The following is a 15,711-nucleotide window of genomic DNA, read 5'->3' as shown; positions in this document are numbered from 1 at the left end:
CCAGGACTCACGGGAAGGGCAGTGGGCTGGCTGAGGGCGGGCCGGGTCCCGGGAGGACATGGCCGAGTAGGAGGCCCAGCTGTCAGCCCAGCCCCTCCATTTCCTAACTGACCTCAGACGCGTGGTCACTACCAGGCGAACCCCACGAGGGCAGGTGTGGTTGCCAATGGCTGGTCGCTGCTGTGGCGCCCGGCATGGGGCCTGGCAGCAAGTGGGTCCTCAGTCAGTGTTTCTGAAAGGAAGGGATCGCTGGCCTGCCTCGTGACCTCATTTATAAACCGGGGTGGTGAGAACCGTGTCTCCGCGAGGGGCTCTGAGAGGCTCTGACAAACCTTGGACCAGTGATGCCTGTGTAAGGTGCTCTGGAAAAGGCCAGCACGTGCAGGCCTCCAGACCCAGTGGCTCAGCGTCCTCCGGGCACTCAGACGGAGAGCCAGTGCAGAGCTCGGTCCCAGGGGCTGAACTGCTGCCCAACTGCCCGGCGTCCCCTCTACTCGCCTTCCTCACGAACAAGCCCTGATTTTGTCGGCACAGCGGTGTGCCCGGGCCCCGCCTCTGGGCCCCGCCTCTGGTCAGCCGGACAGGACTGGAGTCCCCAGCGAGGTGCGCCTTCCGGGAAAGCTCTTTAAAGGGAGTCCAGCCCCACCTGCTCTGTCTTCGCCCTTTCCTCCTCTCTCCGTGGATGCTGGGGCCATGCTGCAGGTGGGCGGGCCTGCACACCAGCACGGTGGGCGAGCGGAGTGCTTGAGACGCCTGCTCCGAACGTCCTGACGCTTAGAAAGCATTCAAGCCACTGTGGTCAGGCTTCTGAAATAGGCAGCTGAACAAAATCCCACATGACACAGTGAGGTACCTAAAATAGCTCCTTTGTGGAGTCCACCTCGCCAACGCCAGTCCGCAGACAGGAAGGAGCTGGAGAGGGGAGGGGATCGCCCATGGCTGCATGGCTGTGAGCGGGGAGCTAGGGCCCCAGCCCACCCCCAAGGGACAGAAAGGCGAGAAGCCACAGCTGCCTGCAACATGGGGCCCCAGGGCCTGCAGGCGCCCGGCATGGGGGTGTGGGGACTCGAGAAGGAACCAGCGTGGACAGTCCTCAGCGCTCGTAGTTTAGCAGAAGACGGGCAATAAGGAGTAAATACAGGTCATGGGGTGATAAGGACCGTGGGGAACATGACGCAGGACAGCAGAGAGCGCTGTTTGTTTTTGTCTTGTTTTTTGTTTCGTGCTGCACCACACTGCACGTGGGATCTTAGTTCCCCAACCAGGGATGGAACCCGTGCCCCCTGAAGCGGAAGCGCGGAGTCTTAACTGCTAGACCGCCAGGGGAGTCCCAGAGCGCTGCTTTTTATAGGAAGTTGAGGGAGTCTCTCCGAGGGGACAATTCCCAGACCCTTAAAAAGGGACAGAGCTTCGTGGATGTCGGAAGGAAGGGAACCGCGAGTGCAAGAGGCCCTGAGGCAGGAGGGCACGTGGAGGACCCACGAAACGTGGAGGGGAAAGTGGTGGAACAGGATGGAGGGGGGGCACCCGTGCTGTGGTGAGAAGTCACAGGGGGCCTGACCCTCTGAGAGACCAGACCTCCCATCTGACTGGGCCTGTGGGGTAGACCAGTGGAGAGCGTCTACCCCGGCAGGGTAGACCTGCCGGGGGCGTCGGGGGCTGGAGGGGCCCTGGCCCGGGTGTTCTGCAGGTGAGGCCGGGCTGCACACGGGGAGGAGCTGCTGTTGTCTGGGGGCGCTGGGGGCGCAGGTGGGCTGGCCCAGCCCTGGCGCTCAAGGGCAGGGCACCGCTCGCCTCTCCCTGGAGCCCAGGTGCTGCCCAGGGACAAGGGTTTGGAGAGGGGAGGGAGCAGCTGGCCGGTGCTGCTGGGGTCAGACGGGGCTGTGCTGAAGGGTCTCACCAGGCCACCGCGACAGGGAGAAGTACGAGACACACGGGTTCAGAGCTGCCAGAGGAAAAGCTCCTTTCTTTCCACGTCAGGGAAGCGGCTAAGTCGACGGCAGGCCTCGGGGCTCGCGGCCCAGACTGCGGTGCGCTGGGGTCAGCGCTCACGGGACTGAAATGCCACCAGCGCCTGGGCCTCAAGGTCACCCACCCCGCCAGCCCACGAGCCTTCCCCCACAGGACTTTTTAGTACATTCCAGACAGAGCTTCACAAGAGACAGCAAAATGAATATTTATTACAATTATTTTAACTTAAAAAAATAAGTCCAAAGTCTCTGGGCAATAAGCTAAACTACCATAAAAAGTAGTGTCTAAGAGTGAGTTACAGCCCGTGCTGGCAGCGGGCAGAGGCGGGCACCGCCTCCTCTTCTGCAGAAGACCCCCCAGAGTGAGGACGAGCCTGGGGTCAGGCTACCAGCACAGGCAGACAGGAACCAGCCTAGAAAAATCTGAGGCTGATACCCAAATGCTACCCCGGGAACAATCGTGCGGCCCCGCCCAGGAGGAGCGAGAGTGTCACCATGCTGGCTGGGAGGCGGGGAGGCGGTGGGCAGGGGGCAGCCAGCGGGCCCACCTCCCTCCCTGCTACAGAGTCCAGCCCTCCTTGCCAAGGACCAGCCGCACGGCCTCGTGCACGTCGCTCACCACGTGGGCCGCCTGCAGGAGCCCCGGGTTGAAGCCAAGGTCCCGGTGCCCGTGGAACGGAGGCCCCTCGCCACCAAGGGCGGGAGCGGCGGGCCCCCGGGCCCGGGGGCTGTACACGCCGGTGCACACCAGGATGGCGGCGCAGCTCCGGGCCGCCCCCTCCTGCCTCGTCTGCAGGTGCTGGTGGAACAGGTTGGCCCCATAGATGTCGGACATGGGGTTGTCACTGGGGAGAGAAGGCGCAGTTCAGTGCGCTGGTGGAGGTGCGGGGACGGCAGGGGGGTGGGGAGAGGGGTGGCCCACAGGTGACCACTGGGGGAGGGGGGCGCGTCTCTGGGGACGGAAGGGCGGGGACACGGGGGCAGGGGGTGAGCACTGGGGGAGGGGGGCGCGTCTTGGGGATGGAGGGGTGGGGACACAGAGGCCCGTGGGTGACCACTGCGGGGGGGCATGTCTCGAGGATGGAAGGGCGGGGACACGGGGGCTAGGGGTGACCACTGGGGGAGGGGGCCGCGTCGCAGGGGGCGGAGGAGGGGTGCGGGGCTCACCCCACGGCGTAGAGACTCCGGATCGGGGCCGCCCAGCCCCGCCGCGCCGCCTGCCTGGCGAGCAGGCCCTCCGCGTACTGGTAGGTGAGGAGGCTGGGCTTGCCCATCAGGCCCGCGTAGCAGAGCTCTCTGCCCGTCACCTTCCGGTAAACGGCCTCCAGGCACAGCAGGAAGGTGCCGTGGCCGAACCTGCCAGAGGAAAAGCGGCACTCGGTCCCCTCCCCGGGCCCCAAGGCTCAGGCATGCCCTGTGTGCCACCCTCTCGCGGTGGCACAGAGCACGGTGACAGGGCAAAGCGAATCACTTCTGGTGAGAGGCCGTCACGCTTAGGATGTGCGTTGATGGCCTGCGACTATCTGACAACATCTATTGAGCGCTGTCCCAGCGCTGGAGATGGCACATCACGTTCAACCCTTAGAAAAACCCGATGAGATGGCGTTCATTCTCCTCATTGCACAGGTGAGAAAACTGAGGCCCAGAGATGGAGTAGCCTGCCCAAGGTGTGGAGCTGGAACCAGAGACCCAGCTTCAATTCTGCCTTAGACTTGGGCAGAATACCGGCTGGCATCCCACCTCACTCCTCGGTGCCAATTTCACTGAGCACACTGCCACCGAGTGTCAGAAAGCACCCTCCCTGCCCCCACTGCAGCTAAGTGTATGGCCAGTGACTAAGCTACAGCCTAAGAGTCAATGAAATCACAAGTGCTGGACTACCCTCCTGGAAAGGAGCCTGGAAACTGGGGAGGGGGTGCTCTTCTCTACCCTCCCCGTACTCCCTCCTGCTGACTGGAATGCTGACACGATGGCTGGAGATCAGGCAGCCCTTTGGATTACATAGTAAAGGGCTAAGGTGCCTGTGTCCCTGATGGGTGGACTTTTTCACAATAACAAACTTCCATCTCGTTTAAGATTCTTTTCTTTTGGGTTTTCATCCCTTGCTGCTAAATCAAATCCTATTGGATACTGTTCAGTATCTTGAAGTTACATTTCAGTGTCACTTATGCATATACTGAATTCTACTTTCAATTTTGAAATTACTGAATGAAAAAGTGATCTCAAATCTGCTTTATAAATAGTAATTTGCCTCCTGCCATTCAGTCCACAGCCTACATAACCAACCCCCTTCACCTAGTGTCAGCAAACCCGAACTCTAGGAAGAATGTTCCAGAAAAAATACCTGACCTCGAGCTGCAGAAATGCACTTGAGAGAGAACACGGTGATCCCCATCTCCTTGGGCTCAGTGTTGGGCCCTCAGGCCCTCAGTGACGGATCCACCACACAGCTCACTGGGAGGCAGGGCAGGGGGAGAAACTCCAGGCTTTGGCCTCGCAGACAAGAGCAGCCACATAGCACCGGCAGCTGCCCCTCCAGGAAGGCAACCTGAGGGCCAGCAAAACGGCAGCCTGTGCTGTGCTCAGTGCCGGGCGGATGGGGTGGGGGCCTGCCTGGAGCCTGAGGGCCTCTGAGGAAGTGACTGGTCCAGGGGCCTCGGAATCACGCCTACTCTCCCCTCCCCAACGTCTTATGGGCAGAAGGAAACAAAGAAGTGAAAGAGCCAGCACCACAGGGTGAAGGCAGCGAGGGAAGGGCAGCTGGATAACAGGAACTGAGCATCACTTGGGTTCCTCTAGCCAGAAGAAGCACGTCCTGTTAGACTCTGTCGGGGCCGGGGGTTAAAGACCATCTCGATCCACCTTCCCTGCTCAGTGAGTGGTAGTTTTCGTTTATCAATCAGTATGTGAAGTGACCCTGGAGACCGCTCCCAGAGGCCAGGTTACCATGGCAACTCCAGGGCCTAGAGGAGGGGTCTGAGCCCAGAGCACTGGGGCGGCTCGAGGCGCCGTCAGCAGGACTGCCCAGGAGGCAGCTGGAGGTGGCCCCCAGGGCCAAGGCAGGGACCCCGAGTCCTCACCTGGGCATCTTGGCTTCAGCCATCCAGAGGAGGTCCGTGTTGCTGGCCAGGACAGGGAGGTGGGGATAGGGGGCCGTCGCCAGACCGGTGCCGGGGTTCCCATCGCTGAGGAGGATGTCCATGATCAGCTGCAGGCTCGTCTCCCAGCGCACGGGCTCCCCAAGGAGGAGCACCCCTGCAGAGTGGGGGTGGGGTGAGCCGGGCGTGGAAGGGCCTCGGGAGGCCTGGGGTGCATGGCCCCACTGGGGGCGTGGGCCCCAGGAGGTGGACGAAGCTGAGCCCAGGAGGAGCTCCCAAGGGCTCCTCAGTGTGTCCACCAGGACGTCCTGAGGGTTAGAGGCAGAGAAGCAGCAGCCCCTGCTGACCGATGCCCTGCCCAGCACCCCACCCGCCCGGCCACGTCCCCCAAGCCCCAGGGGTCACTCGGCCACATGGCGGGGAGACGGGGTCACAGGCCTGACGCTGTCCACGTCCCTCTGGGACGGTGGGCCAGTTCTCACCATGTCTAAGCTTCCTCAGCTACATGAGGACAACACCCATGCTGGGAGGAGGATAAAATGAGACCTGACAGAGCACGGAAGCCATGCTGCACACGCGTCACCAAGGCCAGCTGCAAGACTGGGGAGCTGGGCCAGACCGTGGCCCCAGTGCGCAGGCCACCCCTGGGACATGTTTCAACTGTCGCAAGGACTGACACTCCTGGGGAGGCCCGGGAGAAGACTGGGATGCAAGAGGCTCAGGACATTCTGCAGAGTCAAAACCTTCCCCACGTCTATTAATAGCTGACATTCACAAAGGAGAACAACTTGCTTGTAATTAACTGAGCCGAAACCCTAATTCTATTCCACACAAAGTATTTTTTGCTAGACTTTTCATAAGCACTGATTTTTCCAAAAATACAACTATCATGTTAGTCAAGAGAAGACGTACTTTATTTTTTCACAACTTTGCCAAGAGTTAGTCCCCATTTTGGAAAACCGCATCACCAGTGACAACACTGCTCCTAATTTCTGAGTCACCAATGAAACACACCTGTAAACACACTGCATTGGTAGCTGTAACATTCATGAGGATTCTACTTTTGGTATAATCATTTCGCTACTTAATTATGCCTTCTTGGATAATTACTACATATTGAAATGCAGATGACCTTACTAAAAAACGTTTCCTTTTATTTCTCCCTATTACAATTAGGGCTTTACCATGAATTAATTAATTTTTAATATTTGCGTATAGGAAAGCATTCATTTAGGGTAGTAAAGGGGACATTGCAATATTTTTGTTACCCAGGGAGAACTGGGCTTAATAGGGCTGAGAAACACCGCACCAGGCTTCCTTAGGTAGCTTTTTTCCACACTTAGGTTTTCCACACTTAGGTTTTCCTGGAACAACAGGGCAAGTGACGCGGGGAAGGAAAGCTTAGCAGCTAATGTCTCAGAGGCAGTGACCGGCAGACCCGAGACCAGAGCCCAGGAGACCCAGCGCCCAACGTCCCAGCCACACCGCCCGGCTGCAGGGCCTGTGGGGACAGCCCGCCCACATCACGCAGGGACCTCATTACCTTCGATCGCAGGGAAGTCGTTCCTTGGGAGGGGCTGCGAGAGACAAAGAACAAGCCCGTCAATGCCACGGTCACCTTCCACGCCCGGTTTCCAAGGGGTGGGAGGAGAGACACGTGCCTGACAGACGGAAGACCCTTCGGTCTAGCCCAGGCCGAGGAGAAACGGACAGGACCGAGGGCAGAGGACCGAGGGCAGAGGTCCTCGGGGACAGGAGGAGAGCGCGCTCAGGCCGGCCACGCCCCAGGCCGGCGGGCACCAAGCGTGTAGGTCAGCCAGGGGAAGGCTGCTCAGCTGTCCTCCTCCAGCAAGGACAGGAGGTGAGTCTGGAATCAGGTGGCAGAGGACGAGGTGAGCCCAGGAAGGGACGGGAGCTTAACATCACTCAGGAGGCAGGGCCATCACTGGACCACGGCCTGGGGGCCCATTCCTTCTAGGAACAGCTCCCCTGCCCTCGGCTCTGCCAGTAACCAGCGGAGACCTGGGGCGAGCCGCGGCCCTGGGCAGGGGGCTCCTGGGCAGGGGGCGGCACTGTCTCTGCACTGCTCTGAGAGCCATGCCAACTCTGGCACCTGGTTCTGCACATAACGTGCGCAGCTCAAAGGTGGGGGAGCCCTCGGAAAGCTCGGGGTGGGGCGGGACTAGAGCTACACAGACAAACAAAAGCAGGCCTGTCTGTTTATAACTGCAGTTCATCAAACTTTGACATGCACTGACTTCGAATAGGCGGTGACAGACACTCTGTGATAGACACAGAGTTCACGCAGGGAAGAAGGGGGCGAAGGGGCATCAGGAGACGGGCGGTCACCCTAGAGGGTCAACGAGAGGCCCCGTGACCGCTGGTCGGAAAAGATAAGGTTCAAATATGAGCCAAACCCTAAGGAACCCGAGCAGACGCTCAGAGCCGCCAGTGCTTTCACAGGAAGCCACTTGCCACCAGGCCAGCCCTCTGTAAGGAGCTCCAGGACAGCAGAGCAGCGATTAACTTAACACTAGCGGTTCTCCAAGCGACTCGGAAAGCTGGTAAATCACAAAACTACCACCTTGAGGGGACACGAGGGCTCTGGAGAGAGGGGACAGCCCTGCTCACCACCCCCAACAACATGTGTCCGGGAACAAAGGCCTCGGCCAGACGTGCCCTGCCCTCCGAGAAGGGAAGGGCTGCAGGGTCAGTGGGGAGGCCCGAGCGTGTCCCATTACCGTGGTCTTGGGCCGCCGCTGCAGATCCACCATGTCCAGCACAGGGAAGGCCGCCCGCAGCTCGTCCACTGTGACCACGTGCTTGAAGCCCAGTCTGGAAGGAGGTCAGGAAGCAAAGCTGCCCAGTGCCGGGGAGACGCCTTTAAAGTGAGGGACCCACCGCAGCCCACATCAACCCCACCCTCCCCGACCCCAGAAAGAGCCCCGTGAGGCCAGCGCCGACCAGGAGCGCTGCAGGCAGGCGTGGGCGCAGGCGGTGGGGACACCCGGGGGCTTGGCCTACTCTGGGCACCACCCGCACAAAGGCTCACAGGAAGCCCCGTCCTCGAGCTCACGCTGACCCAGGGCCACGAGAACCAGGGCTCTGAGGACAGTTCAGAGGAGACTCCTCGGCGGGGAGGAAGCCGAGCAGGGTCCGGAGAAGCCAGGCTGGAGCTAAATCTGGACGATGGACCCGATTCAGCCAGAAGGGAGGCCGTGGGGAGCACGCCCGCTGCAGCCTTACCCTCCAACACCTGCTGCCGTGTTCCTGTTCTCAGACCCCACTGGCAGTCTTAACTGGACGCAGGTTCAGATCACCTCAAAACACATCTCCCCAGAATGATGCTTCCGTCAGCAATACGACCGCACAGACCCGTACTCCTCAGCGTTCACGTCTGAGGCTCCTGAGCCCAGCGCTGTCCTTCCTGGCCCCCTTCCCCACCCGACCCCATCCCGGCCTCCTGCTCCGGGCATCCTCCCAGCCTCCTCTCGGCAGGCTCCCCAGCTACGTCCCCTCCTGTGGCACGGCCAGCCCCCATGAAGCCACAGGTGACCCCCGCCCCAGGGTGGTCCCCCCCCGCATCTGTGACACTCGGACCCACTCTGCTCTTCCCAGCCTCTGGCCACACGCCGTCCTAAGTGCTCCTGCACTGCTCCTGGTGTGTCACTCCGCCACCTCAAGCAGGAGCCCTGATGAAGCACCAGCCATGTGCTGCTCTGGCCCCGAGCACGCGGCCACGCACAGGCGGTGCTCAGCTCCCTTGGGTTTGCGGAAGCAACAGAGGAACGAGCTGCTTCAGAGCAGGGACACATCCTCACTGAGCACACGCCCGGGGCTGAGCTCCCTGCAGACACGCTCAGGGAGCCGTGGGTCCCAAACCGAACCACAGAACTGCCTGGGTTCTCAGACCCAGTGAGTCAGACTCTGCAGGGAACGGGCAGGAATCTGCTCTGTGAGCTGCCCAGCAGGCCCCGAGGTGGTGGGCTGGCTTCCGGGAACCCCCGGGGAACCAGGGCTGGCCACCCTGGGAGGTGCCCTCCCTCCCTCCCTCCCACGGGTGCCCTGAGCTCCTGACCCCGGTCCTTTCAGCCGGGCAAGGACAGCAGAGCAGGAAGCAGCAAAAGGATACGCTCGGGCATTTTCCACCAGGGGCCCCTGCCCGGACACCAGCATCCGCTTGTCGTGATGCTGCGAGAAGAGCTTCATGGGGCTGTGGGACAGTATCACCTGGTCGGGCTCCACCTGCAGGGCCGCCGAGAGATGGAGAGCAGAGGACACGCATGTGAGGGCAGGTGAGGGCAGCAGCAGGGAGCTGGCTCCCTGGCCCAGGAAGGAGAAACCTGCCCAGAAGGGGGGCCCAACCCTTCCAGAACTACTCCAACAGGTGTGAGGGGACCCAGACACCAGAGCCCGCAGGAGATGTGGCCACCATGGGCCCCACCGGCCCAGCTCCCAACACCCCGATTTCTCAGCCCGACTTGGGAACCACAGGGTTCGTGCATGAGCTCAGACCCGCCTCCACCTCCGACTATTTTCAGTTCTACGTAAAGACCTGGCTTTTCAGCATTTATGCTAATGGCAACTGCGCAGCCCCACTGTCCAGACACCAGGGTAGGAACCGGTCTCCTCCCCGAGCAGCGCCTCCCAGCTGATCTCTCTCAGTTCCAAAGGACTCCTTCCAAGAACCAAATCCACTGCCAACAAAGAATGTGTCAATGCGGGGACGGTGGGAGCTGCAGGTGGGTGACGAGGGACAGAGCTCATTGAGCTGTGTCATCTTACTTATGAGAAACAAGGGCTGTCACTTCAGAGTCCCACCTGGTGCATGGAGATTTAGAAACACATGTCCCTGAGGCCAGGAGGAAAGATGGAAACGGCCAAGTCCACAGGTGGGATTTCTGTGCTCAACATGTACATTTTCATAAGAAATGACCCTGATGATGAGGCTCTACCCTCTGAGTTTGGCCTTGAACTTCAAGTTATTTTTCCAGCAGGAAGATGTGTACTAGGCTCATCCATACCGTCCCCCCACAGGGCAGGGGACACAGGGCTGGAGAGGGGGCTCCACGGGAACCAGGTCCTCCGCCTCCTGTCTCCGGCCGCTCCTCACCTGGAAGCCCAGCAGGGCTGACAGCTCCTGGGCTTTGCTGCGCTGCAACACATTCCCCGCGTTCGTGACAAAGACCACGGGCACCCGCAGCTGCCCCTGGGGGTCCACGAGCCTGCGGAAGGCCTCCCTCGCAGCGGGGATGACCTGGTGGCCCCGAACCAGCACCCCATCGATGTCCAACAGGAACCCGAAGGTGGGAGGGCTCTGCACGGAGGGGAGACGAGAACGGCCCCTGAGTCGAGGCAGAGGGGACGGGGGAGCCTCATCCCCACCCCCGGGCCGGCCCGGGCCTCGAACACAAGGTGAGGACTCGGGGTTGCCGACAGGGCAAATCCATCTGCAACAAAGAATTAAGCCTTTTCAGGTATTTTTAAGCATATAACTATTTTGTTAAAGTTATTTTTGCATAATTAATATAAAGGAATTTTTTTAATTGGCAAATAGAGAAATTCAGAAACAAGCCCAGCACTTTAAAACAACCGATCAGTATTTCCTTTCATCTCCTTTCCCTATTCTTACGTTTGTCACGCGGCTATGACCGCACCTTATATGTACAATTTTGCATCTTGTTTTTTTTTTTGCTTGACATGAAGCATTTTTATCTGTTACAACAGCCTTCATAACCATCTTTTAGAATTTTATCGTAACAACACACACAGAGTTTTTAAAAAAAAACACTCAATTGCTACAGACGATACAGGAAAAGAATTTTTAAGTTTCTTGCTTCCACTTCTGCCCAGTACCATCCCCTCTTGTGTATTTTCCAGAAACTTTTCATGGATGGTTCTACTTTCTTACCTTTTAGCTAACACACAAATGGTACTATGTTGTGCTTTCTTTCCCATCTTGCTTTTTCTCATTGGTATCCCTTGGTTATCTTTCCATATCAATACACACAGACCTACCACCTACACATATTTCTGGCTACATAATATCCTGAGTGAATACTCCGCTAACATTAGGTTTCCCCTATTTCAGACATTTAGGTTTTTCCACATTTCTGCTACTACAAATTATGCTATAAGGAACTCTTCATGCTTACTGATTTTTCCATATTATGGACTTTTCCTTAAGCTAGATTCTTTTTTTTTTAATTTATTTATTTTTGGCTGCATTGGGTCTTTGTTGCTGCACGTGGGCTCTCTCTAGTTGTGGCGAGCGGGGGCTACTCTTCGTTCTGGTGCACGGACTTCTCATTGCAGTGGCTTCTCTTGTTGCGGAGCACGGGCTCTAGGCACGTGGGCTCAGTAGTTGTGGTTCGCGGGCTCCAGAGCGCAGGCTCAGTAGCTGTGGCGCACGGGCTTAGCTGCTCCACGGCATGTGGGACCTTCCAGGACCAGGGCTCGAACCCGTGTCCCCTGCACTAGCAGGTGGATTGTTAACCACTGCGCCACCAGGGAAGTCCTTTTAAGCTAGATTCTTAAAAGCAAGAGTAATAAGCCAAAAAAGTGCAAACATTACAATGACATAACACCTACTGACAAGTTGTTTTCCAAAACAGTATCAACTCACATGGACCCTGGTACCCTTGCCAAAGATGATTTTCACAGTATCAAAGAGTTTAAGTATCAAACATCTTGTTAATTTCAAAGTTTAAAAAAGTGGTTATCTCCTCTCAATCTGCATTTCTTGGATTTACAAAGTTGAACGCTATCCTTTTTAAAAATTCATCCCATTTCTTATTTTATGAACTGTTAACATACACGATGTTTTTCAGTTGTCAGAAAAATCCAACCTAACCTGTTTGTCATTTTCCTTTTTTTGGCGCCAGCTAAGTCAAGCCACTTTCATCGCACACACATTGTGCTTATGTTCAAAATACCCTTATTTTCCTAAAGGTACACACAGAAGAATTCAAACAAGAAATCAGGGATTTGTTTTAAAATCTTAGAGCCACACAAAAAAAAAGTGTGGGGGGGAGATAAGCAAAGCAAGTGCGGCCAAATGTTAATAACTGCTGAATATGGAAGATGGGTTTTAGAGTTCATAATATTGTTCTTAGATTTTTGACAATTACATAGTTAAAAAAATAAAACAGCTTGTTTGTACTGATGGCTGCCAAGGTTAACCATACAGTTTTACTGGTCTTAGTGACCATATCCTAAATAGTCACAAGATCTGCTCTCTTAGACATAAGAACCCACAGACCCTGCTACTTAGAACAAGGAAGTCTCAGGACAATTTAGCAATACCCCCGACGCTCCCTCATCTGTTGGACAATTTAGCAATATCCCCGACGCTCCCTCATCTGTTGGACAATTTAGCAATATCCCCGACGCTCCCTCATCTGTTGGACAATTTAGCAATATTCCCGACGCTCCCTCATCTGTTGGACAATTTAGCAATATCCCCGACGCTCCCTCATCTGTTGGACAATTTAGCAATATCCCCGACGCTCCCTCATCTGTTGGACAATTTAGCAATATCCCCAAAGCTCCCTCATCTGTTGGACAATTTAGCAATATCCCCAAAGCTCCCTCATCTGTTGGACAATTTAGCAATATCCCCAAAGCTCCCTCATCTGTTGGACAATTTAGCAATATCCCCAAAGCTCCCTCATCTGTTGGACAATTTAGCAATATCCCCGATGCTCCCTCATCTGTTGGACAATTTAGCAATATCCCCGACGCTCCCTCATCTGTTCTGTGCAGTGTGTAACCACGACCCCCAACCCCTCAGGTGAGCGCACACAGAGAACCAGGCACCCAGCCACCTAGAAATGAAAGGCCCCCAGCAATTGTTAACAAACATGCCACATTCCTGTGAGATGTTAGCAAGAGGGGAAACGGGGAGGGGTGGTATGTGGGGCTTCTCTACACTTTCTGCTGAGCTTTCCTGAAAACCTAAAACTGCCCTAAAAGAATAACATCTATTAAATTTTTTTTTGAGTGAAGGCACCTCGAGAAAAGGACATAGGGTTAGATTTTTTTCTTTTCATTCTTTTTTTTTCTTTTTTCTTTTCATTCTCTTCTGTATCTGTATTTTGATTTTTCTTCTTTCTCACTTCATGTTTTTTTAAACTAGTCCTGGGTATTATGCAGATCTTCTAATTAAAGTTCATATTTGTGGCAGTGATAAAATGTGTGGATTTTTACTAAGTATAAAATAAACAAAAAGGACCTACTGTATAGCACAGGGAACTATACTCAATGTCTTGTAATAACCTATAATGGAAAAGAATCTGAAAAAGAATATATATGTATAACTGAATCACTGTGTTGTATACCTGAAACTAACACAACATTGTAAATCAACTATACATGAATTTTTAAAAGTGCAGTCTTAGGAATTCCCTGGTGGTCCAGTGAATTAGAACTCCGTGCTTTCACTGCCGAGGGCCTGGGTTCAATCGCTGATTGGGGAACTAAGATCCCACAAGACGCATGGCGTGACCAAAAAAAAATTAAAATTAAAAAGTTAAAAAAAAAGAAGTGTGGGGGCTTCCCTGGTGGTGCAGTGGTTGAGAGTCCGCCTGCCGATGCAGGAGACACGGGTTCGTGCCCCGGTCCGGGAAGATCCCACATGCCGCGGAGCGGCTGGGCCCGTGAGCCATGGCCGCTGGGCCTGCGGGTCCGGAGCCTGTGCTCCGCAACAGGAGAGGCCACCACAGTGAGAGGCCCGCGTACCGCAAAAAAAAGAAAAAAAAAAAAAGAAGTGTGGTCTTCAGATTAGTTTTAAATGAAGGGACCACTAAGATGTTCCTTTGTGTTTTTGCTTCTTATCTGGAACTGGCTGGTGTGCTTCCAACAACAGCGTCACAATTACCGTCCAGCACGCTGTCCACTGCAACCAGCTCCACGTTTGTAAGAATTTACTACATGCGGTGACCGTGCAAAGCACTGCACCTACATCACACAAAGTACCCCAAGTCCCCTCTAGCGAAAACACTGCAAGGTAAGGACTAACCCTGGTACACACACGGGGAAAGCCAGGCTTAGAAAGGTAAGTACTGTTGACCCTAGAACAACACAGGTTTAAACTGTGCCGATCCACTCACAGGCGGGTATTTTTCAATAAAGATACAGTCGGCCCTCGGTAACCCCGGGCTCCTCACGTGTGGATTCAACCAACTGCTGATCGCAAACCTCACACACCATGGGGGTTGCCGGGTCCGCGGATGCCGAGTCCGCGGATGCAGGGTCGGCTGTGGGACTCTAGCACCCGCGGGTTTAGGGGTCCCCTGCGGACACCGAGGGGCAGCGGCACTTTGCCTTAAGTCAAACAGGCAGTAAGCGGCCCGGGCAGGACTGATCCCTTAGCCGGTGCCGCATCCTTTCTTCCCTCCTCCTACTCTCCCCACCGGGAAAGTCCGGAAAGTCAGGATCCGCGGGGCGGGGACCGCAGAGTCCTCCTGGATCACATCCCGGCGGGCGAGTCACGGGGGCCCGCGTCCCCGCCCCCCGGTCGCCCCCGCGAGCGACGGGGTCACGCCTCGCCCCCGGGCTCTGTAGACGGAGCCCCGGGGAGCCAGGGACCCGCGCGGCGGGGCCCCAGGGGACGTGATGTCACCACACGCGGGCAGAGCGGGGGGAGTGACGTCCGGAGGCCGGACACCCTGCTCCGAGCCCGGCCCACGAGGCCTCACGGCCTCCCGCCGCCGCCCCGCACCCTCCGCCCTCACCTGCGAGCCGCTCGCGAAACGGCGGCCCCCGAACCCCGCGGCCGCGCGCGCCGCCCGCCGCCACAGTCCGGGGGCCCACCGCGCCGCCGCCTCGCCGAGGGCAGCCATGGGCCGCCTCCTGCGCGCACCGCGCACGCCTGACCGCCGCTCAGCCAATCACGGACCGGTGGCGCCCGGGGCACCTCGGGAGCTGTAGTCCCGCCTCCGTGTCTGGGGCGGGGTGGGGCGTGGGGCATCTCGGGAGCAGTAGTTCCGCCTCCGTCTTCAGGTTTTATCCGATAACTGAAAGTTTGTACTTCTTTTTTTTTTTTTAATTTATTTATTTTTAATTTATTTATTTTTGGCTGCATTGGTTCTTCGTTGCTGCACGTCGGCTTTCTATAGTTGCTGTGAGCGGGGAATACTCTTTGTTGCGGTGCGCGGGCTTCTCATTGCCGTGGCTTCTCTTGGTGCGGAGCACGGGCTCTAGGCACGTGGGCTTCAGTAGTTGCGGCACGCAGGCTCAGTAGTTGTGGCGCACGGGCTTAAGTGCTCCGTGGCATGTGGGATCTTCCTGGAACAGGGATCGAACCCGTGTGCCCTGCGTTGGCAGGTGGATTCTCAACCACTGCGCCACCAGGGAAGCCCAGTTTGTACTTCTTGACCCCTTCACGCACTTCGCCAACCTCACCCCCCACCTCTGGCAACCACCAATTTTGTCCTCTGGATCTATGAGCTTGGCTAGTTTGTTTCTTAGATTCCAAATGCAAGTGAACTTACACAGTATTTTGTTTTTCTCTGGCTTATTTCTCTAAGTGTAATACGCTCAAGGTCCATCCTCATTGCTGCAAAGGGCAGCGTTTCCTTCTTTTTGTGGCTGAATAATATTGTTTTTTATATATATAATATATTTATAATGATATATAATAT

At 56.3% G+C, this 15,711-nt stretch overlaps 1 protein-coding gene across 1 annotated transcript; it reads right to left on the bottom strand.

The window, feature by feature from the left end:
* Nucleotides 1-2,160: 2,160 nt before the first annotated feature.
* Nucleotides 2,161-14,942, bottom strand: HDHD5 (haloacid dehalogenase like hydrolase domain containing 5). Its single transcript, XM_022577152.2, has 8 exons — nucleotides 14,803-14,942; nucleotides 10,182-10,385; nucleotides 9,201-9,313; nucleotides 7,810-7,903; nucleotides 6,612-6,645; nucleotides 5,051-5,225; nucleotides 3,138-3,326; nucleotides 2,161-2,815 (listed from the first exon to the last, which is right to left on the bottom strand). The coding sequence occupies exons 1-8, from the start codon at nucleotides 14,908-14,910 to the stop codon at nucleotides 2,530-2,532; spliced, it is 1,203 nt and encodes a 400-aa protein (XP_022432860.1). The 5' UTR covers nucleotides 14,911-14,942; the 3' UTR covers nucleotides 2,161-2,529.
* Between the last annotated feature and the right edge of the window lie 769 nt (nucleotides 14,943-15,711).

Source organism: Delphinapterus leucas, chromosome 11 (assembly GCF_059928025.1).
Source record: "Delphinapterus leucas isolate spDelLeu-1000000601 "Yukka" chromosome 11, BTC_Dleu_Yukka2, whole genome shotgun sequence".
Classification (NCBI taxonomy): domain Eukaryota; kingdom Metazoa; phylum Chordata; class Mammalia; order Artiodactyla; family Monodontidae; genus Delphinapterus; species Delphinapterus leucas.
The sequence above is the reverse complement of the archived record's forward strand: the minus strand, read 5'-3'. Positions and strand labels throughout refer to the sequence as shown.